This window comes from Candoia aspera, chromosome 6, assembly GCF_035149785.1.
Source record: "Candoia aspera isolate rCanAsp1 chromosome 6, rCanAsp1.hap2, whole genome shotgun sequence".
Lineage (NCBI taxonomy): Eukaryota > Metazoa > Chordata > Lepidosauria > Squamata > Boidae > Candoia > Candoia aspera.
In genome coordinates, this window is record NC_086158.1 from 7,044,205 (window position 1) to 7,070,667 (window position 26,463).

A 26,463-nucleotide genomic window follows, 5' to 3' on the forward strand; every position below is an offset into this window, starting at 1 on the left:
TTGAGTAAGTATTTGGATTACAAGGAAACTCCAGGATTGTAGAATAAAGTACAAGCCCCCCCAAAAAAAATCTGGAAGAAGGATTAGCAATCTTCTCATATAGTTGCTAAAAAAGACCTACATGGACATGTTTACACAGTCCCCAGGAACTGAGCTCAAGGGAATCTTTATTTACCTCCCACAAATGTGGATTATAATTATGTATAGCAATTGTGAGCTCAAAGAAAGCAGAAATGTAGTTAAGGTAATCAAAATCAGCATTATTACGGTAAGCTAGGATCAGTCATGGATAAGAGGAAGAAGTCTTAGTGCCCAGCTATATTCCTCCCAGGATAGGATAAGATATGCAAAGTGATTAAATTAAAAAGTGATTAACTAGGAGATGTTATATTCTTCTATATTCTGATACAGATAAAAGCCCCATCTGGAACACTGTGTCAGAGGCATTGACTCTCTTCTGTTAACTCCTGTGTAGGAAAATATCCTGAATTTTATTTCCAATTAACTTTCTGTAAATCCAAGCTTTTCTTTTAAACAAGCTGAACTTGCCAAATCTAGCAGGACTGCTCTTTTATAATGGAAATTCAGAAACATCCAGAACCCTTAAGAAAGCGGGATGGGCTCTTTTTGGATCATTTGCCCAAGAGATGGAGGCTTTCTCACTCTTGGTCTAAAATACATTTTCCAAATGTATTTATGCCTTTACTGTCCTCAGACCCCAATAAATACACGTACCATACTCTCAATTCCATCATTTTTTTGGAAACATTCAAATTAGATGGCCAGAGATCCTCTGTAAGGAACTCTGCATGTATGTTCTGCAATTTTGATTCTGTTTAACCAGATAAAATATTGTTAATTACTTCATCTAATTCGGGTTTTTTTTCATTTTATTTTCAGACCTGTATGCAATTTCTTAAAGGTTTTCTTCCATCCCCCTAATAAGCTATCTTTCTTTGTATTTGGTTTCTAGCTACAGTATACAGTCTTGCAAAACTGTCCTGTGGAAGAAGGCTGCACATTTTGTAAAGCCATATCTAGTATCCTATGGATGCAGCACAAGAGTTAAGTCTGTCTCCTGGCATCTGGGAAAATAAGATTGGTGGGCCTTTCTAGCTCCTTGTTTTCCTTCTGCGGAGCTAAAAGAAAGGGCCAGTGTCTGTAAGATCACCCCAGGTAACAGCTGGACAGCCTAGGATTTGTTATGAAGTTCGGCCTGATGTGTGATCGTCCATCATTTCACTGTTTTGCTGAGGCTATTTTACGAACACAGGATTCACCAGTAAGGCAAGACTTCCACCACAGTCTGCTACAGTTGCAAATGTTCTTGACTGGTGGCCCATATCAACGTCATAGAATTTAGCTCTTGTCACAAGGTTCCAGATCTCTTTCATTTTCTCTGAAGGACCAACCACACCCAACCCTGGAGTCTCCTTTCCCTTGCTCCGCATCTCCACAATCACATCATCTCCATCCATACTTGCTCCTCTTCCGTTTTGCACTCTGTTGCATTGTCCTATTTTTTTTTCCTATCTGTAACTTGAAGGATATATATATATATATATTTGGGTCTCTCTCTTTCTGTGAGCTGTTCTTCCTAAGTCTGGCTCAATGTCTCCTTCCCATCTTAGCACTTAATTCTTTCTGACTAAGATCTAAACACCAGAATGGAGGAGCTGCCAAGGTCATAATTAGAAGATTCATCCCACATCCCAGCATTAGACCTCTCGCAAATATGTGAGTCTTGCTGTTAGCACCAATCCCTTTAAGGAACCAGTGTAAGATTTTATTTATAAAATGTACGTAAGGCTGGGCTTGGAAAGAATGAGCAGAAGAACACAGAAGTGGCTTTTTTTTCCAAAGTAGAAGCTAAATTCTTTTGCCCACCATATGCTCTGCTGTCTTGTTGTCTAGTATGTTTGGGGATAAGGGAGCTATGGAAAATAAATTTAAGTTGTCTGCTTTGGGACTGAAGTTATCTAGAAATGAGGGGGGGGGATGTTGTCCTGGTTTTAAAGTGGGGAGGAGGCATTTTAGCATGATGGATTCTGAAGGCAAGAGTGAAGGTTCAGACCAATTGATGGGACAAACCATAAGGATCCCTTACTCCGGGAATGGGGGACATCTGCCAATTCTACAGCAACTCTCTCTTACCCTGGGCCCTTAGTCACACTTACTGGTTCGCAGGTGCACACCACACAGTGCATAATGCCGAAGGGTTCCCCTAAGTCAGGATGCCAGGTATCCTCCATGGTGTAGAACCTGCCACCAAAATAACATCCTGCAAAGGAAAAGAGTCTTGAATGCTCCAGAAAACTGCATTGAACTGGCTGCCAAACCTACTAAATCAGTGTTTCTCAAACTTGGCACCTTTAAGACATGTGGACTTCAACTCCCAGAATTCCCCAGCCAGCATGTGCTGGCTGGGGAATTCTGGGAGTTGAAGTCCACATGTCTTAAAGGTGCCAAGTTTGAGAAACATTGCACTATATTGAGTGAATGAATCTAACCCATTCTCTGGGTTTGCACAATACGTGGGCCCCTAAATTCACCAAACAGTCTTGCATAACATGTAAGCCACACACATACGCATGTACCAACACACTTGGCTAACATCAACCAAACAATCAAGATGTGCAAATGCAGGACTATCCATCTGGATGGCAAAATCCACAGGGCCACTAGATGGCAGCCAAGAGGCGTGGAACCATCTATCACATTTGCCGCCATCTAGTGGTTCTGTCCATTTCTGTTGCCCAGATCTGGTAGACCTCATACAGAAGCATTCGGACAAACACCACAGGAAGCTGCCTTGTCTTACCAGGCTGTTTGTTTGTTTGTTTAATTTTTATCCCGACTTTATTACTATTATTTTTTTATAAATAACTCAAGGTGGCGAACATACCTAATACTCCTTCCTCCTCCTATTTCAGTATTGCTGGCTAGTAGCAGCTCCCTGTTTCACAGGTCTTCCCTATCATTTGAATTGGATCACAGGACAGACTTGGGAATGCCATGAATCCAGGGTCATTCCCACATACCATTACACCATCCTATCCCATCCCAACAGTCCCAAATTGTGGGGAAAACCACTTGTTTGCTATTTTACCCCTATCCATCCCTTGCCCCCCCCCAAAAAACACCCAGGGGCTCCCAGCTGACCCAGATCCCTTTATCCTGCAGCCCCTGCTCTGCCACCTTCCCCATAGGAAGCATTCCTTTGAATCAGGGCTTCCCCAAGAATTTGCCCTTCAACCTGCCTTTTATTGTCAAAGCTAAAGTATTAGAGAGTAAAGATAAAAAAGGATACTTTGGTCTACACAGAGAGCATGTTCTCCTTGCTAGAGTTGGGACTCAAGCAGATCGACAAAGGATGTCTGAGCCTATGGTTACCAGTCTCTGGAGGCACTGGCTAGCTATACTGTATTCACACAACACACTTACCCAGGCCAGTTGAAGGCTTAGCCGTTGCTGCATTTTTACAAACTACTGTGCTTTATTTACGGTGCTAAGCATGTTGTGTGAACTGGCCCATTTAGTTTGTTTTGGATGAAAGGCATGGTGCAAACCCAGAAAAAGGGGCAGGTCAAACATCTGGCTTGGAGGCAGCCAGAGTCCTCACCTCTGGTTGCACATAAGAACATCAAGGATCACTCCCAGGGACAAAGCAAAAATAAGAAGCGAAAGGTCTACCTCCGGGAATCTGCACATCTAAATATCCAAGAAAGGCAGGTGGGGAAGGAGGCGAGAACGAACGAGAACCTGCGTTCGTTCACCTACTTGATTTCAGTGACTGAAGGGGACCCAGCCTCTGCTTCCATATGCCCCCCCCCCTCCGCTTTAATTGCAAAAAAACTGCCCCGGAGTCGCCTCGGGAGTCTGGTTTCCCTAACCGGCCCTTCCATCAGAACTCCAAGGGCGCGGCTGAGCCGCTTGGAAACCTTCACACGTTCAGAGGCTCGCCGTCGCTTCCGCCCTCCACCTGCGCTGGTGGAAAGGACCGGAGCGGGTCGCGCTGAGCGAGTCAGCCGAGCAGGAACACCCGGGCGCGGGCTCTGACGGCCACCCCGCCGGTTTGTCGGTCCTCCCCGCCCGCATCTTCGGCGTCCCCTCATCTTCGCCTCCGGGGCCACGTGGGCGCCCCCAGGCTCCGCGGGTCCCCCAGCGCACTCTCCGCGTCTGCCCGGCCGCCGCTGGCGTCCCCGCCGCCGGCCCGGAGCCGCCCCATCCGAGATCGGCCGGGCTCCGGGGCCGGTGGCGTCCGGAGAGGCGGGGGGCGCGTGCGGAGAGGGCGAGCGCCGCAGCTCCCGCGAGCGCCCGCTCTTTCCCCGACGGGGCTGACACGGATCGAGCGCGGCGCCCCGGAAGGCGCCCAGGCAGCCGAAGCCAGAGGGAGAGGGCCCCGTCCCGCCGGCCGCGCCGAGAGAGAGGGCCGGATCCGCCCTCGGAGAAGAATGTTTCAAACGTTTGCAAGCGTCAAGCCCGTCGGCGGAGACGATCCCGGCCGTCCCTCTGCCGGGGAGGGTCCTACCTTGCGCGCCCTTGGAAGGGAGGGGGTCCACCGACTCGGGCTGGATGGGCAGGAGGGTCTTGGCCGGCCCGGCGGGGGAGCTTTGACCCGGCCACGCGAGGGCGAGGGGCGGCGGCGGCGGCAGCAGCAGCGGCAGCAGCAGGAGCAGCTCCGCGCCCGGGAGACCCATCGCGGCCCGGCGATCGCGGATCCCGGAGCGAATCACCGCCCCCTCTGGACCAGCCCCGAGCCCCGGCGGGTTTTATAGGCTCCAGCATCGGCCCAGCCGAACGGAGGGGGCATTTTCTTGAGCAAACAAAGGCGAGGACTGCAGATCACAGCCCCAGCGGGGGGCGCGCTCAACACCGCCGCGGGGGGGACGGGGGGGGCGGCTGTGCGCTGGAGGGATGGAGAAGGCGGGCGGTGGCGGCGGCGGGGACGGATCGGGCCCCCTCCCGCCGCCGCCGCCCCTCCCCCTCCGCGGCCGAAGCGCTGGACCGGCGCGAGCACGGGGACCCCGCGGGTCCGACGGCTAGCCTAGGGCGGAGGCGCGAGGGCGAAAGCCCCACCCGGCGGCGGGGGGACGGGACGGAGGAGCCTCACCGCGCTGCTCTGGCCTTCCTTTCGCCCCCGACGGAGCGGCTGGCCCGTCACCCCGCCCGCCTTCCCCCAAGATCGTCGCCGCTGGCCCTAACCCGGCCCGGTGGGGAGCGGTGGCGCAGCTGGCAACGTGGATGCGACGACGGAGCCTTCCCGTTAGACTGTCGGCGCCTCCACACCCGCGCACTTGCACCCCCGCCCCGAAAGCGCCTGACCCAGGCCTGTTCAAAAGTGCGGAAACTTGCGGAGGGCGACCCGGCTCTCCGAGTCACAGCCTCCTTTAGCTCCCGAACCCGCCACTTCGCTAAAATAGGGATGAGGTCAGGAAAGCGGTGCAGGAAGCGGAGGGGCCTTATGTCCCCTTTTCAGCCCCCCTAATAAATTGCCCATTCCTCGAAGGGTTTCCTTAGTAAGGACCCCCCCCCCAAAAAAAAACACCTTGATAGTACCATCTACCTGCAGGCCAAATTAATATATGAAGCACACTGTTAATTGCGTGTTCTGACCTAACCCTGTATTGGAGCGGACCCTAGTTGGGGGTGATGGAAGCTGTAGTCCATCACATCTGGAGAGGGATCCCTACCCCTTGCTCAGCATCCATGCCCCTTCACCCTTCTGAACTTGGCAGGTGGCCCCGAAAGCTTGCTGGACTTCAGGATTGGGTGCAGAGGACCTGTCCTTGCCTTGCCTGGAAACCTCCAGCCTGAGATTCATTCTGATTTTGATGGCCAGAGGTTGGTGTTCTGTCTGTACAATAAATAGCAATGTGGGATATGGCTGCACTAAATTCCAAAAATATTTAAAATCTCTCTAGGGGCCAAGGTGGATCTACCTGGTCAAGTTCAGCTTCCTTCCGTTGCTTGGTGGTTGCTGTTGCTGCAGCCTTAATGCTATGTCTTTCCTGTTTTGGTATTGATTTGATTTTTTTTAAGTGCCCGAAAAATCTCATTCTTAAATATTGCCTGCCATTCATTTGCCTTAAGCAAATGCGGTTTTGTATATTTTCAAAAATGGATGTATTTCTGTCCGTACTTTTTCTGATTACAATGTAAAGCATTATTTGGTTTTGGGGGGAAGAACTGGACTGGAACACTGCAGAGATGAGCAAACTTGGAAAAGCAATTTTGATTTAATTCAGGACTTGGAATAAGGTGGATTTACATTTCAGGTGTAAAAAATTAATGTCTCCTTTGAGTGGTCCTGTTTTCTTGACAATAGCATAGACGTTCTTGCCATTACCACCTTCTGTGTTCACCTGTTTCAGGTATAAACTGAGTTCTGTGATAGTCTCCTGATAGTCCTTTCCTGATAGTCTCCCATCCAAATATTAACCAGTCCTGGCCCTGCTTAGGTTCTGAACCTGGAAAGATCCTCCAGGTGCTGGTCTCTGCTAATCCCTCCTTCCCACATTCTGTAAACCATTTTTTTTTCTTTTCCAGCTTTTCACCAGTTCCAGCCCTTTCCGACTGGGAATCCTGTTTCTAGAATCCAAAGCTTATTGAATTGGCAACCTTAGGATGACATCCCCAGGGGGACACCATGGCTGCATAGAGCACAACGTGGGAGAAGTGGCTGAGATGGTGATGCTGTGGGAGTGGGTCTTCTTAGGCCATCAGCAAAAACTGGAGAAGGATCATATCCCAGGACGCAGGGCGTGGACTGGAGTGAGCAACACTTACCAGAACAAGGTTTAGTGGGACGGAGAACGTGTCTGGATTAAGTGCATATTGACAGAATAGGTCAAGAAGGAGATGCAGAAAGGAAAGGCGAATGAGTTTGGGGGCTTGGAAATTAGAACTAAAGGAAAGGAACGGTAGAGGGGATGGCTGTATTCACACAACACGCTTAGCCAGGTCAGGCTTGGTGAGTGCATTCACCCAACATGCTAAGCCTTGGTTAGCTTTAACAAAGCTTGCTTCTTTTCTCTTTCTAGTTTAGCATATAGGGCAAACCCAGAACAGGGGTAACCAGGTGAAGCAAGTTGTCTGAATGCAGCCGCTATGTTCTCCTTGAAAGGTGACTATCCTGAGAGTGTTGGTTGGTTAAGAAATGGCCAACAGCACGGCTCTCTTAAACTTTCTGGAGAATCTCGCCAACGAGTCACGACTGGGCCCGCCTGCAAAGTGGGCAAAGCGTACTGAATGTTAAGGACGGCAGTGCTAGAGGGGCCTGTAATGGTGTAAAGCTGTTGGTCTTCCACTGATGGCATTAAGGGAGTGGTGTGAACCCAGTCGGGGTAGGAACAAAAAGTCAGGCCAACATACTGCTGCATCAGCAGAACATTTGGTCCTGCTAAGGTGAATTACTAGGGAAAGATTCTAGCAGCTCCTTGCAAAAAATAACAGCATTGTGGCAGAAGGTTCCACAGGCTCCTACCCACAGCAGAAGACTGAAGCTGCACCTGAGGCTTAGGAAGGGATTTGCTTGACTTCCCCCTTGTTTGCTGAAAAGCAGGATGTCCTAAAATAGTGTTTCTCAACCTTAGCCACTTGAAGATGTGTGGACTTCAACTCCCAGAATTCCCCAGCCAGCAATGCTGGCTGGGGAATTCTGGGAGGTGAAGTCCACACATCTTCAAGTGGCTAAGGTTGAGAAACACTGTCCTAAGCCTTGAAGCCTGCCCTGGGTGTTTTTCAGCATCTTGAGTGAGTCATCCAAGGAAAAACATTGCCCACTTTTCTCTTCATCATCTTCTGCTGGAGAAATCCATAACTGTTTTACTTGTGGCTGACTTTAGCCGGCCTCCTCCTTTTCCTCCAGCGGGACACGTTTTTTGCAAAATGGGGGTGGGGGTGGGGAGAGAGAATGGGAAGGCTGGAGAATGCCAAGCATCCATCCATACTAGCTGGCGGAGTGGGGATTTCGTAGTTTTGAGGCCAATGCTGTGCAGCACAGACCCAAATTTGCAAGGTAACCGAAGCGAGGTGAGGGCGAAGGGGGCCAGAAATAGGCTTGGTCAGCACAGGAGCGAACCAGCTGTGTTTTGTCTATCACACATGGACTTTATTATTTTCCTCATCTTCGGCATGAAAATGCTCCAGCATGACTGAGCAATGCCTTGGGAATGGCTGAAGAAACTTCCTGTAAAGTAACGGGGTAGAGAGAGAGGTGGGGGGAAAGGAGTGGGGGAGTATAAGCCAGGTGTTCTACAGCAAGATTTGGGGAGGTGTTATTTATTTTATATCTGTAGGGTTCTTGTTTCGTCCTAGTTCCCATCTCAAAGTTTAAAAGACAATAAACCTTGCAATCTTTGTTTATAGCCTTTGATAAAAAGTTCCAGATTCTTTGGCTGGTAAAAAAAAATCGCCTTGAAGAGTGAAGATTGAGCTGGCAGGGAGGGGGAAAGAGGGAATAGGGTAGTCCTCTTCCAGTACCTCAAGGGAGCGACTGAACTTCTCTTTCTTCCTAACACTCTAAAAATAGGACCTGATTCCTGCCATTTAGAGAGCTCTCCCCACCTGCACTTAACAGTGGCACACACCTGCCCCCCACCTCTTTCTGCGTCTGTATCCCCCAAACGCTGCTTTCATCTCATTCCCAGCCGAGAAGTGAGAGTGGCTCAAATCATCTTTAGCAGCACGTTAGGCTTTAAAAATGTTTCAGCGCCCTTTGCCTCGGTAAAATATTTCCGTTAAGGTCATCTTCCTGACTCTCTACGATTCTCTAATTTTGTGAAATGCCTAAATTGAAAATAAAACAGTTGCACTGCTGCTGGAAGATATGTAGACTTAAGATACATGCTAGGACGGTCGTTCTGATGTCACAGGGGGTACTTCATTGTGGCGGGACAGCCCACAAAGCCCTCTCTTTCAACTGACCATTTGCATGTGTTTCGCTGGACACGGTCCTGCACCTTGCAAGCAGCGAGGTGGAAAGAAAGGAAGCGGGCAACTATGTCTCAGTCCCTTAGTGCTTCACAAAAGGTTGCTTAATTTCTGCAAATTTCACTTGCTTGGTTTTTGTCCGTTAGGTAAATTGGTGCTAAATCAGATTGTGCAGCTCACTTCTGCATCTAGAGGCACTTCCTATGAACCTCTTCCCACCTCAGCAGACTTATCTGCTGCTTATACAGACTCAGTTAAACTGAGTGGTGGGAACTTTCCCTCAGCCCAAGGACACTTTCTTTTGGAGCTGATTTCTGAGGTGGGTGGGGCCAGAGTGAAGATGGGTGGGCCCAGAAGTGACACATTAGCATGCACATGGATAATCACATGCGACAGATTAAACACATTTAAATGCACACCTATGCAGACACCCACACATACCATACAGGTTATGTCCACATGCTGTATCATGCTCAACTGATTTGTAAGGAGGGACTGGTGTGCTGTGTGAGAAGCTAAAAACATTTGGAGGGGTTAGGGATAATTCCAAATGATCCAGGATGGCCTGAGATTATTGTAGCTCCCCTTGGACAGCTGTATCATCTGAACAGGGTAATGAGGCTGATGGAACAAAGATGGCTTCAACAGACCTGTATCTTCTGTCATTGTACATGCTGCACCCTTTTTGTGTTGACATTTAATGCATTCAGACAACATGCTTAGCCTAGTTACAGCATTAAGCCCTTTTCTGGGCTTGTCCAGTGCTCTGAGTCATAAATAGCTGAATGGGCTGGAGTTGCTTAATAACCCAAGCCATTAAGCTGAACATGTTAAATACGGAAATACATCTGAGATGTCTTTCTCTGACTTCACTGAGCATCTTGTATGAACGAAGCCACTAAGCACGGAGGTCTTTCCCAGCCCTGCCTGGAAATGCTGTGCATTGAATTTAGAACTCTCTCCACACAAAATCTGTTCTCGGCCTCTAAGAATGGCTTCAACTCAGAGCATCCTTTTTTATCCACATCCCCAGGTTTCTTTATTTGATGGCCATCCAAGATGCTTCCGGCTTGTTGGCTTGCTTTCCAACTAAGCTCCTCTCCCAGAAGAGGATGAACTGTCACACGTTGTTTAATTGGGATGGCTCTTCCTTGAAGACTCTCAAGGCTAAGAGAAGAAATTCCAGGAGACAATGTCTTAGCTGATACTCCTGATCTCCATGGCTTTGGAGGCCATTCAGCATGGTGCCCTTTTGGCATACTGGAACGAGAAGGCATTTTAATATCTACAGCAAAAACCTGGGAAGGATCACTGGCAGTTTAAGAGCTAGCTGTCCTCTGTACCCAGGTGATATTCAGTGGTACATCTCCCTTCTCACAGTGTCTCCAGAATGAATCCTTCTTCTAAATTATCTAAAAGTTGATTAAGGACTGGATATAGGAGACAAGCTGAAGGACAATTCACGCAAGATGGATACTAGACTCTAGGGTTTGGTGATATGTATGTTTTTTTATTTATCAAATTTATTTATTTATCAAATTTGTCACTGCTCATCTCCTCCCACCAGAGGCACTCTGGGCGGTTTTGTATGGAACTGCATTCTTGTCAGCCCTATAAGGTAGACCAGATTAAGAAACCAATGCCATATAGGTCAGGATTACTCTACAGCTATAGGAACAGAATCTTGCAAGTCTGTGCTTTCCCCCTCCTTCCCTTTATTTTCATGTGAACTAGGGAGGGACCTGTGTGAGATGATTTCTCAAGTTGGTTTCTTGGAATGGGCTCAAGCCCCACTTGTTTGATCATTGCCTTGGTAGTTGCTCTTCCTGCTGGCCTTCAAAGCCATTCTCTCTGCCGTCTACAATTCCCCTTTAAGGGACAGGATTACAGTCGGGGGTCCTCCTTGTTCCAACACTGATGCTGGTGGGCCACATAACAATAGCAAAAGGTTCTTTTATCAACACCAGCTGATTAGCCAGTTGGGTTCCTACAAAGAGGGAGACCTAGTTTCAGTAGAACATGTGCTGATACCTCCATGGTTGGATTACTATGATGAACGCATTGTGGGGCAACCCTCGAAGGCGCTCTGAATTGCAGCCCATTGCTTTCTGTGTCCCATTCACAGTGATCTCTTTGGCGTGCAAAGCCTGATGCAGTTTAGGCTCAGATTACTGGCTGGACCATCAACTCTTACACAGGGTACCTCTCACTCTTTGGTCCTCAGTGGGGCACCATCTCAGGCTTCGACCAAGAGAACAGTTAACAATAGCAGTAAATTCTGCTTCTCCTGTAGCAGGGTCCATGCTGTGGAATGAACTGCCCCTAGAGTTGAGTTGACTCATTCCTTATTACCATTTAGGAGGGGACTTAATCCCTATGTTTTTAACCCAGCCTTTAAAAAAAGAGAAGAATTGTAGTTTTAGAAGTTTTAGCATTTTGCTTTAATATTGCTTTAGAATTATAAATGGGTTTAAAAGACTATATATTATGTAATTATTCCTGGAAGTAGCCTAGTGCCACAAAATGGGTGCCATAAACACATGCCTACAGGAGATCAGGTATGGACTGGTCCACATCAGCAAGGATTCGTAGTCTGCAGCAAAGTTCTTGAGAACTTAGTGCTTTCTTGACATATAGGTTCTAATTTGCATGGGGAACTACAGCCAACTTTTGCTTCTTTTCTCATGAGGAATTGGGTGGCCAAAACCATCTGCCCTGTATATTTGCAAATTCCTGTCCACCATGGGGTTCACTGACTTGCTACTGATGATCCAAGATGGGTAGGAAGAAAATCTATCTTGGAAGGCAGAGGCTGAAACTATAAAGGCAGAATTCTTAGGAGGAATCTGGCCCACTTTCTTTAAAAGGTGAAAATGCCAGAAAAGATATAATGGACTACAATGCAGATTTCATTAATAAAATAAAAAAATTAAAAACTGAAAGGAAAATAAGATGTTCTGCCATTTGGTAAGACTTGCTGTTGATAGAACATGCTGTGCAAGAAAAACCAGTGAGAGAAAATATACAGCTGCTTTCACATGGGCTAAACCTGGGGCTAACTTTGTTTAATATTTTTTCTCATGGTATCTTCTGTGAATCCAACCTGTTTGGCTCATTTAAGGATTATACTGCTGAAACCTGGAAAATGGGTTTATTCGGTAACTGGGTTAGATATGCACGATTCGCCAGGACAACCATTTGCCCATTGACGCTCTTCAGATATGTTGGACTACAACTTTGACCACGGCTCAGCTAACAGATCTGGAAGGTCCCAAGTTGGGAAAAAGGGCCATAAGGTAATCACCAGCTCTGGAAACAACTACATCTCCAGCTTTGGAGAGGAGGCATAACAGTTCTTTTTAGCAACCTACACTTCCTCCACTTAGGCAGGAAAAACCAGAAGCACAAGTACAAGATAGGCAGTACCTGGATCAACAGTAGTGCCTATGAGATGGATCTTGGTGTCCTGGTGGACCACCGCTTAAGGATGAGACAGCAGTCTGCAGCAGCTGCCAACACAGTCCCAGGCTGCATCAACAGAGGGGTAGTATCAAGATCATGGGAAGTGATAGTACCACTCTATACTGCACTGGTGAGGCTGGTGTTGAAATACAGTGTCCAGTTCTGGTCACCACAATACAGAAAGGATGCTGAGGCCCTCGAAAGAGTGCAGAGAAGAGCAACAAAGATGATAAGGGGTCTGGAGGCTAAATCCTATGATGAAGGGCTAAAGGAACTGGGTGTCATGAGTAAGGATGGTGAGCAGGGGGCTCTCACCCAGACTGTCAAGCGCATGCGTAGCACTGAGGAACTGTTCAGCCATTCAAAGAGACACAGATCGGGACCGCCTTAACCTTTGGGGTTTATATGGCTGGGTTTTCCCACGCTTTCTCAGTTTGTTAGGATTCTTGTTAAGTACTACTAATAAATATTAGAGACCAAGTCCTCGCCTCAGTGTGTTTCCTGGTAATCAGGACACTGGGTATGTTTAGCTTAAGGAAGAGAAGACCAAGGGGAGATATGATGGCAGTCTTCCAATACTTGAAGGGCTGCCACAGGGAAGAGGGTGTCAATTTATTCTCCATGGCACCTGAGAGTAGGACAAGAGGCAATGGGTGGAAGCTCGTCAGAGGGAGATCCAACCTGGAAACAAGGAGGAATTTTCTGGCAGAATGATTAAGCAGTGGAACAGCTTGCCTCCTGGAGTTGTGGGTGCTCCATCACTGCAGGTTTTCAACAAAAGATCGGACAACCATTTGTCTGAGATGGGATGAGGATTCCTGCCTTGGGGTTAAGCAGGGGGTTGGACTAGAAGACCTTCAAGGTCCCTTCCAACCCTATGATTCTATGACCTGAAAAAATGATGCAAAAAGGGAGGAATTTGGTGCAACCCAGCGGGTCTGTGCTGCTGACCTCATCCCGCCTCTCTTTATTCCGAGCCCATCACCGGCAAGTGGAGAGCTTCCTGCGTATATCTGTTGAGTCAGAGGCTTTGATTCCATCTGTTTAATTTTAACCTGTCACCTCTTCTACTTAGGCACCGTATGTAGGATGCATGTTTTATGACTCTGGAGGTGGTGTTTACATAACACATTTGACTTGATTACTGAACCAAGCTGGGGACGGCTGACAACTGCAGCCCCAGTCTCCATGTGGGGGGTGGGGTGGGTGGGTGGCTTAAAAATATTTTCATCATGCAGATCTCTAAAGGCAGGTCTTGAAAGCCGGCCAGCAAGACCTATGGCTGTTATGGTGGAGCACTTTAGGAGCCTGACTTGCAATAACATTTCACCCAGGGATTTTCTCCTTACGTTTTAAAAACCTTTCTCCCTGCCTTAAAATTTCTGCAAGATTTCCTTCTCCTTCATATGTAGAAGAGATCATTCTGCCTCCTAAAGAGCCCTCAATTGGAGGATTAACTTGGCGTTACTAAATAGGATTTCCTGTACAGTCATTCCAATTGTTGTGGGATAGGATGTCAGACGACACAGCATCAGGAGTTACATTTCTACAGAATTAACTTGTTTATTCGCTGTTTTATCCTTTGGCCTCGCTCACCCATCCCAAATATTCCAGATGATATTTTGGTGTTGTAAGTTACATTCAGATGTATTTTTTTTAAAATGGGAGATTCTGCAGGACTGATGATGCCAATGCACAGTTCTATGACTGAAGGCAAGATTGTCTCAATTCACATCCGAAGTCATTTAAAATAAGACCTGTTTGCTGTTTAAACTTTCAGGCATGTTCAGTCCCACACCGTTCACGGAATGTTATTTCTCCTATGGAAGTAAACAGGTAATGGGGCCTCAGTTTGAACTATTTCTCAACTAAAATCAGTTATCTTCTGTTCAATAATTAATCAGTTAAATCTATATAAATTAAGCCAACAGTTTTGCAGTGTTTTTTTTCCAGCATGTTTATGTGGCTTAAAAATGGAATTTCCTCCTATTGGAGGAAAGTCAGAATATGTCGTTTTAGGATGCTGCCTGCCACTGAGAATTTTTATAAGGTTACATCGGCTTTTCCAAAAATTAAACATCAGTGCAAAGTATATTTTGTGCCAGTCCGAAACACTGATCATCACTAATATAAACCATTAATTGGCTAAATCTTGTCTGGCCAAACCAAAAATGCAGACAACCCCATAATAATTTTTGAATCATTATTCGCCAGCAGCCCCCCACCCCCAAAAGCAAATAATCAACAGGATGAGCGCATGTGAATCATATTTTAGGGCGAGGGTTGTCTCATCTGATGCTCTGCGTGTAAACCTTAGTCTGAGACAAATGGCTTCTTGTTGACACTTCAACTTGCCAGCCTCTGAATTTGATGTGGCTTGTTAGGGAGACGAGGCAGGGTGGCAGTTTGACACTCCCGAGTCCCTTGTAAAAATGCCTTTTCTCATCCTCCAGTCCTGATTTGGCCACGCTAGACCCAGCCTTTAGGCTCCGGAGAGATCAAAGGGGCCAGCTGTTCCCTGTTTCCTGAGCATCTTTGCAACTTCAGAGCCGTGAGTTGGTGAGGGAAAGGGACGAGAAAAGTTGTTTGGCATAAGGATTATTGAATGCATTAGAAAGGGAAGATTTAATGACACCGGTTATACCCAGGGAAGGGTGTTTGAAAGGCCGTGGCTTCCTAGCATCACCTCCCCGGGAGGGAGGCCCTGCCACACAAGGAGGTCAGGAGATGGATGGAAGCAAATATTTGTGCCCAGGTTTCACAGGGCAGTGAGAAAGAATTCCATTTCTTCGCCCAGCTTGTCTCGGCTACACATGCAGGCAGAGCATGCACACTGGAGCATGGGCCAAAGAACTGGCCATTTGCTGTCACAATCCCCATCTTTTCTCGGATTAATTTATTTCAGTTCTGTGTTCTTGGAGTTGTTCAGAGAGGTGTACAAGAGGATAAAACAAGCAGTGAGCAGTGCATCCCACCTTCCTTAAAAGGAATGCACACAATTAAAACAAAGCTGACCTTTTTTTGTTAAAGGACACAATCCAAAAGACAGTCTGGTCCTGGAGTGGTCACCAACAAATGTCTGGGTGAGTGTGTGTCCAAACATGGTCTAAAAAGTAAGACCATGTAGGCCCCAGTTGACTCCCCTCTCACGTGTCCCCTAATTGGGGGGCTGCCCCTGAGAAGGCCTACCAGCTGATTCTGCTTGTGAGACCAAACCAGGCCTCCCATATTGCCTTAGTGCATGGGTTGGATGGTTCCAGAGGAGATAGTCTTTTGAGTACTTGGGTTCAAAGCTGTTTAGGGCTTGATCAACTAATTCAAACTTTGATTTAGACCTTCTGGCTCCATGCAGTTCTTTCAGGCTATGTCCTGTATCAGTGTTTCTCAAGCTTGGCAGCTTGAAGATGTCTGGACCTCAACTTCCAGAATTCCCCAGCCAGCAAGGCTGGGCTGGGGAATTCTGGGAGTTGAAGTCCACACATTTTAAAGTTGCCAAGCTTGAGAAACACTGTCCAATAATGGTCCCATTTAGGTACCCCATTCAACAATTTGCAGCTGAATTTGGCCCTAACCAAAGCTTCCAGACTGTCTTTAAGGGCAGCTCTACCAAGAACGTTTTACAGTAATCCAGCCATGAAGTTATTGGGGTCTGGATCAGAGGCTAGGCTATTCTAGTCCAGAATGGGTTGTAGCTGGCGCAGTAGCTGAGCCCAGACTTTCCTTTTTCCCTGAGCTCATCTGTGTTGATAGTGACCAACTACAGTGGATATAAAAAGTCTACACATCCCTGTTAAAATGCCAGGTTTTTAAGATGTAAAAAAATCAGCCCAAGATAAATCACTGCAGAATTTTTTCCACCTTTAATATAACATGCAAGCTGTACCATTCAACTGAAAAACAAACTGAAATCTTTTAGGGCAAAAAAATAAAAATAAAAAAACTAGAATATCGGGGTTGCGTAAATGTGCACACCCTTAAACTAATACTTCGTTGAAGCACCTTTTGATTTTATGACAGCATTCAGTCTTGTGGGGTAGGAGTCTATCAGCATGGCACGTCTTGCCTTGGGAATCTTTGCCCACTCTTCCTTGCAGAAGTGCTCCAGATCTGCCAGATTGTGAGGGCATCTCCTGGGCACAGCCCTCTTCAGGTCACCCCACAGATTTTCAATTGGATTCAGGTCCAGGCTCTGGCTGGGCCATTCCAAAACTTTGATCTTCTGGAGAAGCCATGCTTTTGTTGATTTGGAGGTATGCTTTGGGTTGTTGTCATGTTGAAAGGTGAAATTCCTCTTCATCTTCAGCATTTTAGCAGAGGCCCGAAGGTTTTGTGCCAAAATTGACTGATATTTGGACCTGTGCATAATTCCCTCCACCTTGACTAAAGCCACAATTCCAGCTGAAGAAAAACAACCCCAAAGCATAATGCAGCCACCACTGTGCTTCACTGTGGGTATGGTGCACTTTTGGTGATGCGCGGTGTTGTTTTTGCGCCAAACATACTTTTTGGAATTATGGCCAAAATGTTCGAAGAAAAACATCCAAGCCTGGCTACATTTTGCAGAAACCTACATCAAGTCTGACAGAAGCATGTGGGAAAACATGTTACAGTCTGATGAAACCAAGGTTGAACTTTTTGGCCATAATTCCAAAAAGTATGTTCGGCACAAAAACAACACTGCTGGCTTAGGAAAAACCACATTTCTTCCCTCAAACGATAACAAGGCCTTTTGTGATATTCTCCAAATTGTCTTTTTGAAAAGAATTTAAGAAAATGCACATTTCCAATCTTCTGAGGTCATCCTAAGCCAACGCATCCCTAGGCTGTCATGATGGGGAAGGCCTTGCACAGGACAGAGCCTGGATCATAGCTAACCACTGGGTTGTTAAGAGGGTGTAAAAGACCCCACCTCACACCCCATAAGCAACCAATTGGGGGGCACTGTCTTATTTTCCAAGTATATACTTCTGTTTGATCAAATCTTAAACTTTTGTGAGATTAAAAAAAGTTGGGTTTAAGAGAGTTCTCAGGCAGGGTCAAAAAAGTCCAGATGGTGACTGTGATTGCACAATTGAAGCCACACGACTTTTTTACATAGGTTGCAGCCCACCTAATAAATAGGTAAGGTTTTGATAGCATAGTAATGGGCACCATCTGGACTTCTGACCATCCCTGGTGGACACCCCTAGTTGGGTTCACACAAGATGCTCGTCCAGAGTAAAAGGGGCAGGTAGGTGTGGTTCAGTATTTAGAGAATATGGTTATGGTCTTTGCAGGTGGTGTGAGCCAGGCTAACACACAAAACAATCCTGTAGTTTATTCATTTAATATGCTCTGTGAACCCAACCCACTTGGTGAGTTTAGGATTCAGTATAATTTATGAATCCAGAAAATGGGTGTATTCAGTAGCCAGGTTAAGTGTGTTGTGTGAAAGCCTGCAGAGGGTACACCCATCCATGACTTCTCCAACTGGCTCTTCCTTCACCAAGGAGGCCTCCCTGCTAGACTGTCTGTTTGTTGAAAGATTAGCCACTCAAGCCCCCCTTTGTTTCCCCACTTTGTCCAGCTTCAAAAGACCCTCATGCCCCCACAATCTGCTCCATCCTGACCTCCTGCAGGCAATGCTAACAGGACGGCTTTAATGTCAGGATGACAACCCAGCTTTCCTGAAAAGGCGGGATGGGGGGAGGCAATCACTGAGCAATCGGGACAATAGCACAAGGATGGGTCTGCTGTCTGAGGAAGGGTTTGAACTTTTTAAAGGTTTTATTTTTACTTTGCTCATGCTGCAATTGACTTAACGGCTGCCTCAAGGCAAGGTGTACACTCAACAAGGCCAGGGAATTATTGGCTCTATGGGCAGAAAGGGATCCTGGGCCCTGGGTCAATCCAACATCCAGACTTTTGAAAAAGAGCTGTGTTAGTTTATGGTAGCAAAAAATCAGAAGGGTGAAACTTGGTAGCACCTTTTCCAACTGACAAATTTTATTCAAAGGCATAAGCTTTCGTATGCCTTTGAATCAAATTTGTTAGTTGGAAAAAGGTGCTACCAGGCTCCATCAGAAGTTTTGGGGAATCAGACAGTGCCCCATGTTGGAATCAAAGATAACACCTGTTTCAGGAAGAATGGAAAATGTATCTATTTTAAGGCCCCTTGCAATATTGCTGCTTGTTCAACAAGGCAGCTTTTCTTTTAATGCACTGGTGCTTAAAGATAAATAGAGCCCCTTGCCACATCTTAAAAATAAATAGTCACTTGTAGAAGATAATTTGCCAGGGAAGGGTGCAAGCAAATAATTGAATTTTAAAATGGGAAAGGAGCTTGGATGCCATTTATGCTAGCTTTCCTCACCTTGAGGCTATGGGGCACGTAGTCTGGAGATGAAGGTGCCAAGCTCAGAAAGGCTACAAGTCACAAGGTTGTCTGTTCTACCGGTTCTGAGACAGGGTCTGCATTGCACCAACCAACACTCTTCCAACCTAGCATATCGACGAAATGCACCAAAGCACATCAATCCCACATGCTGGCTGGGAAATTCTGGGAGTTGAAGTCCACATGTCTTAAAGTTGCCAAGTTTGAGAAACACTGTGATTCAGGCCATCATGCTATCACACTTCATCTGGTTACCATCCCTGTGTTTGTATGAGATGCTTAACCTGGTTACTAAAGTTGCCTGTTTTTTGGATTCATGCAACACATAGAACCAGACAGTAATCAAAGCAACGGGCTGGAAAAGTCTCCCTGTGAGGGGAGGTTATGACATTTAGATTTTTTTGGCCTAGAAAGGAGGTGAAGCAGAGGGGACATGATTCAGGTATACAGACTTATGTGTGGTGTGGATTAAGTGGGCAAGTCTTTTTCCCCTTCCCAAAATACTAGAACAGTGTTTCTCAGCCTTTTTTTCCCCCCACACAATGCGTAATTCAACTTTGGAATTTGCTACGAACAAGATGCGGTGCTGGCTACCAGTTTGGTGGGCTTGAAAAAATGGTTGGACCAATTCATGGAAGTCCCAGGGACCTGTTAGAAGGTGGAAACCTTCCCGTTCATTTCCCAAGCCAGGAACCAATTGAAACCTCTAATTGGCTGAGTCAGAAATAAGTTTATTAGTATACAAAGCAACTCAAAATTACTCCGTATACAGTGGCTGCACCATACAAAGATATTTAGTATTTATACATCTAATGACACATGAATACCTTAATTTCATTGGCCAATCTGCTTTAATCTATTGTCATGCTAATATTTTATGTAGTAACGTCAGGGAGGGATGAGTTTGAAATAAAATACAGTTACTTATCAAATGAATAGAATGCACTATTCATTTGTTCTAGTCTATTTGTCTGAAACTAACCTTGAATGTATTGTTTCAATGGAACAGTACATTCCTTTCTCAAACGTTGATCTAGTCTCTAGCAAGAGAGAAAGGCTTGTCCTGAAGAATTTCTAATGCCGCTTGTTTCTATCAGCTAAAAATTCTTGCAGATCAGGGGCTACTCACCTCGATTGCAGTGGGACTTACTCTCCCAATGGCCAAAACCTGGTTCACAGAAAGCATGCAAATCACTTTAAAGATGCAACATAACTTTATTCACAGCAAAGCTGAACAGCCCTGAGCAAAAACAGAAACCAGGCCTTATACACCTTTGGACCACCACATTGCAAAGGCAGGACACAGAAAAAGGCAGACACAGTGGAAACCGCAGTGTGACTTTGGAATATTTTAGATAAACCCACACGTGTGACCTTATTATTATATTTCTCTCCCTGCTAGGTCAGCGTGCTCACCATACTATCTTTGAGATATATACGGTCAACGCATAGAAGCAGTTTGGTTTACTGGGCCATGGGTCCTTGATTCAGTCTTCTCCCTGTCGCCACTCAGGGTCAAGTCAGCTTGCTGAGAATGTTTTCTTACAAGGGAACATTCGGTAGTTCACATGTTTGATAGTGAATGCATCTTAACGTGTGTATGGGGGGGCACCTTTATTTATTTATTTATTTAATTTATTTAATTTATTTAAATTTCTATCACCCCCTCCATCTCCCCCAACGGGGGACTCTGGGCGGTTTACAATAAAAAACATAATAAAAACCTAAATTACAGTCTAAAAAGATAAATAAGATAATACATATAAAACCCAAGATGAGATAAAATCAAAGTTAATAGGGGGTGCTATGGTGCCAACCATGGCGGGGGGGCTACCTTTTACTCCCACATCCCCCCATTTCTTTCCTGTCCCCTTGACATGCAACATGGTGGAGGAGTTAAAGCAGTGTTTCTCAACCTTGGCCACTATAAGAGGCGTGGAAGGGGTAGTGAGAATGGCGATAGGGGTGTCTACATTGAGTAGAACAGAAAGAACAACACAGTTTACACCAATATTATACATACACCTAAAGAGAAGCATAAGAAAACAGAACGAAAAGAACCGTTGGATATACATGGCAACAACTTACGTTTCAAACTAGCTTCTACGCTTTGTGCAAGACCTCCTTGAGTTAAATATTGTGCTTGTTTGTATCCTATAGCAATATCAGTTTTAATGCAACGTATAAACTCTTATACATGGCAATAGTATTTTCAAAGCAACATATTCAAGCAAGGGTTTTCTAAGGAGGGTCACTCCTGAGTATAGCTTCCTTAAAGATAAGCACACAAATCAATCCTGGCTATAACCTGGTGTAAAGGTATGTGGGGAAGACCTTGGGAGACAGACAAGAGAGACTGTAGCCCACGGCTGCATAGTGGGCAGAGCAAGAGGCTCATAAGAAACCCTCCCTAGTTTCTCAGGCTGTAAAGGAGACGGTGGGAGAATTGTACTTTTAGACTTGCAAGATTCTACCAATGTAGCTTTTTTTTTTTAATCCATTCAAACTGGGTCGGATTCTCAGAGACTGCCTGGACAAATCCCTGCAGTTTTCTTGGCAAGGTTTTTCAGAAGTGGTTTGCCATTGCCTCCTTCCCGGGGCTGAGAGAGAGTGACTGGCCCAGGGTCACCCAGCTGGCTTTGTGCCTAAGGTGGGACTAGAACGCACGGTCTCCTGGTTTCTAGCCTGGTGCGTTAACCACTGCACCAAACTGGCTCTCTATGTAACTTTGCATTGCTATAAAATTTAGCTCATCTGGTTGTGACTCCTATCTGGTTTACCCCACAAGGCCAATACCTGGAAGCCTATCTGGGGTTCTCAACAAACTGTCATCAAAATTAATGGCATCTCCTTTCATCACATTTCTATTACCTTGGGGCACATGGGTTTGAGATATTGACAAATAAAATCCAATAATCCTACAAGCCCTCTGTGTGGAAGTGAAAGCCAAAAGTAACAATATTCCTTAGGTATTGATTGAATACTATTCTAGATTCTTTAGCTATTAATGACTGCAGCTAAGGTGATTTTTTTCCTCATTCTGCTAGTAGCTTCTACTTGTACAGGATCCTCTTCCTACAGAAGGCCATCTTCTAGGAGACCAGTGGGCTTCCTGGTGTGGTTGGTTGGCCACTGGGAGAACAGACTGCTGGACTAGATGGGCCAGGGATCTGATCCAGTGGGACACTGCTTACGCTCTTATGTTCAAATGGGTTAGGGTCGGACCACATGCCGGCCCATCAAACAAACAAATAAACAAACAAAAAAAGATTCAGGTTTATTTTTATGTATTTCCTTACAAGTTTTAAACTACCCCATTGCGAGACTCCATGTTGTACATGTTGTTGTTTATTCGTTTAGTCGCTTCCGACTCTTAGTCGGCCGTCAACACCCCCAGCTCCCCCAGGGACGAGTCCGTCACCTCTAGAATATCATCCATCCACCTTGCCCTTGGTCGGCCCCTCTTCCTTTTGCCCTCCACTCTCCCTAGCATCAGCATCTTCTCCAGGGTGTCCTGTCTTCTCATTATGTGGCCAAAATATTTCAGTTTTGCCTTTAATATCATGCCCTCAAGTGAGCAGTCTGGCTTTATTTGAAGTTGAAGTCCACACTCTTCAAGGGGCCAAGGTTGAGAAACACTGCAATAGATTACTTCTCAGTAACATGTTGTTGTTTTGTTGTTTATTCATTTAGTTGCTTCCGACTCTCCGTGACTTCATGGACCAGCCCACGCCAGAGCTTCCTGTCGGTCGTCGCCACCCCCAGCTCCCCCAGGGACAAGTCTGTCACCTCTAGAACCCATTTTTGCCTGGAATGTTGTACATATACACCTTAAATCTTTCCAAACGGGTTCACTACATTGTGTGAACACAGCCACAGTGTGCAGACAAGTGTTTTGTTTTTTTAAGTTCCCACATGTGTCCTACACATTCTAAAGTGATGCAGGAGCTTGGTATTGTATTACCATTGGTGCATTCTGAATATTTGGGCTTAAACTGGGCTTGGAAGCTAAGCAGGATCAGCCTTGGCTAGAACTTGGATGGGAAATCTCCAGAAAATCCCAGGGTTGTAGGCTAGACTGAGTAGCCAGAAAACAGGACAGAAGAAGGCCAAGGCAAGCCACTTCTGCAACTTTTCCAAAAAACCTGCATCAAGTTATCCTTGAAGTCAGGTTTAACTTGAAGGAGATCTGCTTAAGTCTCTCTCCAGCTTATCCTCGAAGGCTTCCATTGTGGCCTTGAGGCATCAAAAGAGATGGTCAAGATGCCAAAAAAAACCATGAAAGAGACTCTCTGATGCTGCCCAGAATCAGAAGGAATCTGTAGCACCTTTTCAGACTAACACTTTTTTTAAAGACACAAACTTTTGTGAGCTTCAGTTCACTTCACTAGATGCCTGCAGTGGCCACTCTAAGACTAACACCACTCTCCTCCTTTGAAGTTGACAATGCCCAGGAACCTGCTGGCATCCTGCTCAGTCTAGACTTGGAAAGTCACTACAAGCCTGCAAATTATCTTCAACTTTCTTGCCCTTTTGCACCAACATGATCCATAATCTAATCTAGGTTGAAGGGGTTCCTCCCTCCTCCTCCTCCTCTCACTTCCATCTCACATAGTTGGCATCCGGAAGGATCCTTTAGCCCCCTGCAAACAGAGTGCAAAGTGGTGCCAGGCCATAAGCAGAACAAGCCCATCAGCAGCTATTGCCAGGCCCACCTCCCGGGCAGGACAAAAGGGGGGCCAATTCCACATCGCTGCCCCAGCCCCCAGAGGAAAAAGACCATCCAGAAAAGAGGAGCAACCCATGCTGATTTCCTTTGCTTTGCAGGGAAACTGTATGCTAATTTCTAGGTAGAGTTGCCAATTTCTATGTAGAGATGCAAATTCGGAGAGAGTGGTTTGGATGCAGGGACTTGATTTATACCTTTGAGTAGTCTCTCTGAAATCAGAAAGGGAGGGAGTCAGTCTTAACAAACTCAATTACTAGAATTTAAACGAATGAACAAGGCCAACTCTCTTTCATGGGGAAGTGGGCTGGGGGTCAGCTCAGTGGCATATTCAGAATGCCCCACTCTCCAATAGCTTGTAGCTGGACAATCCCTCAGTCAGAGAGGCCTTCTTCCCCAGCTAGTCTGGGAGGGAACTATGGGAAATGGTGATTGATTATGTGCCATCAAGTCTGTGTGGACTCTGAGTGACCACATAGAATTTCTCCAGGGCGATCTGTCCCAACCCGATCCTTCAGATCTTCCAAGAGTGGTCAGATCACCACTTATGGAGTCCATTCACCTTGATGTTATGCTCAATTCTATTATGAATGGTTTCGAATTGTCATGATTTGGGACTTGCCTGCAGGCTGCCAGTGGCCCATCTTTATGGTAAAAGAACAAGCCACCCCAGCCCATTGCCTTCAGAATACATTAAACTACATTGATTTATTTATTGACTGGTTGTGTGCCAACAAGTTGGTGTTGACTCTTAGCAACCACACAGATAGATTTTCTTCAGAAGGATCAGTCCCCAACCTGGCCCTTCAGGTGCCCCCATTGTCGCTGTAATTTAATCCATCCACCGCCCTGCAGGTTATTCTCTCCTTCTCTTTCCTATGGTCCAAACATATCTGCATAAAGCTGGAATAGAAGATGTGTGGCCTTCAAAATGAGACTTGTCCTTCAGAAAGAAGAATGGGACAAGGCTGGCACAAATGTCTATTTCTGAGGGCATCGTATGCTTTGCTAACTCACTTTTTTTCAACATGTTGTGCACACAGAACCACGGCAATTCCAGTTCAGGCTGTGGTTTCAGCCTGGGATGAAGGGCAGGACTTAAACTTCATATCTAAAAAGAAAACTGCAGAAAATTCCAGCATTTGCTGTTGGGTCCAAGGAAAATCACGCTACTACCAGACTAGAACTTATTGTTCATATATGCCTTTTGGGTCTCTTTCCACTTTCCCTTTCATGGCCAACAGACTATCCAGGCAGTTCCTTGTGGCTAAATAATGCAAGTGTCTCCTTTCTTCCAGAAGGAAGATACCCAGCTGAACTTTGGAAACATTAAATGCTGACACAGTGGAGGCACATAAGCCCTGCCAATATTTATGAGGAAGTGATGGAGCTAGTACCACCCAGATGGAGAACATGGGCTGCCAAAGACATGTTGCTTTTTTTTTTTAAATCCTTCTTCCCGCAAAAGTTCCACTGTTTGGGTTAGTGGTAATGCTGCAAACCAGACTGTGAGCTGGACAGAAAACTCTCTTGCCTGTCCAGATTTTGTCCCAAAAGTGAACAGAAGCTTGATCTGCAAAAACAACAACAACAGGCCAGAACCATGTGTAGGAAAAGAAAAGAACAACTCCAGATCCAGATGGACCTCTTCATCAGTGTTTCTCAACCTCAGCAACTTTAAGATGTGGTGGACTTCAACTCCCAGAATTCCCCAGCCAGCATGCTGGCTGGGCAATTCTGGGAGTTGAAGTGCATACATCTTAAAGTTGCTGGGGTTGAGAAACACTGCTCTACATCAGTAAACTGTCTCTGGACACCTTAGCCAGTCACGATCCTGAAAGCAAAGTCTAAAATGTAATTGAGAGCTACCGGTGTTTATTTCTCATGATTCCTCAAACAAAGTGCTAGCCAAGCATTCTGGGAAATTAAAATGGTGGCTTAAAACTGGGAACCATCAGTACTAATGGTGTTGCTGGTGTTTAGGGGACTCTCAAATCTGCACGACCACTTGGTGGGAACAGTGAGACATGGACAATACTAATTAGGGTGCAAAGCACATAAAAACTTGGCTGAGTTTTGATCTCATCATTGTAGCCACCATCTTGACTTTTTTGACCCTACCTTGCAGACACCACTAGTGGTGGTTGATACCTTTGCTGTCCATATCTGGTAGCCCTGGTGTCTGGATAAACCATTATTTCAGATTTCTCAGTGACTTTTCTGTTTTAACTGAGGAAGAGTCGTTTTTTAAATCAGTATCCGGAGAAGATTCATACTTTTTAGTTCTTTGCAAACCAGATCTGTTAACAACTTCGCGGCTGCATTGCACACATACAGCAAATGCATCAGCGCACAATTTTAACAGTAGGTACAGTGCTGTAGAATCCGGTGGCTCAGTGTCTTGGGCCAGCCCAGATAAGGTGGCTGGTTCACGGCTCAATAGATTACACTCAGGAAGTGGGTTAATTCAGTAACCAAGTGAAGTGTGACGTGCGAACACAGCCACGGAATTGTAAAGGAAAAATATGCAGGCTGAACTGCTGCTCAAAGGCTAATTGGAAAATTCGTCTATTATTTCTTCTGAAAGTTTTAGCCAAGGAGCATAAAGGCACTATGGTACAAGGCACAGTTTAAAAAAATATTAGAAGAGGATTTATTCAATTCTATATTACTATATCTTTTAACATTTATTAATATGACAAACCCACTATTACTTAATGCAGTGTTTCTCAACCTTGGCCACTTTAAGATGGGTGGACTTCAACTCCCATGGCTGGCTGGGGAATTCTGGGAGTTGAAGTCCACCCATCTTAAAGTGGCCAAGGTTGAGAAACACTGACTTAATGTTATGTATAAGCTCACATACCATCAAGAAATATTAAGGGAACTAGGCTCCTGACACTGTTTTTCATTCTAGATACCCATGCAGGAATCTTCCCACCATCACTTTGGCTTTCCTTTCCTTTCC

The 26,463-nt window shown here is 45.8% G+C and overlaps 1 protein-coding gene across 2 annotated transcripts in view; it reads right to left on the reverse strand.

Moving 5' to 3' along the window:
* CHRD (chordin) overlaps window positions 1-4,860 on the reverse strand; it is a 54,500-nt gene extending 49,640 nt beyond the window's left edge. For both annotated transcript variants that reach the window (XM_063306358.1, XM_063306357.1), the window contains exons 1-2: window positions 4,532-4,860; window positions 2,178-2,281 (exon numbers count right to left, since the gene is read on the reverse strand). In XM_063306358.1, the coding sequence (XP_063162428.1) occupies window positions 2,178-2,281; window positions 4,532-4,700 (273 nt within the window). In that variant the 5' untranslated portion in view covers window positions 4,701-4,860. The remainder of the gene's footprint in view (window positions 1-2,177; window positions 2,282-4,531) is intronic.
* Window positions 4,861-26,463: the final 21,603 nt, after the last annotated feature.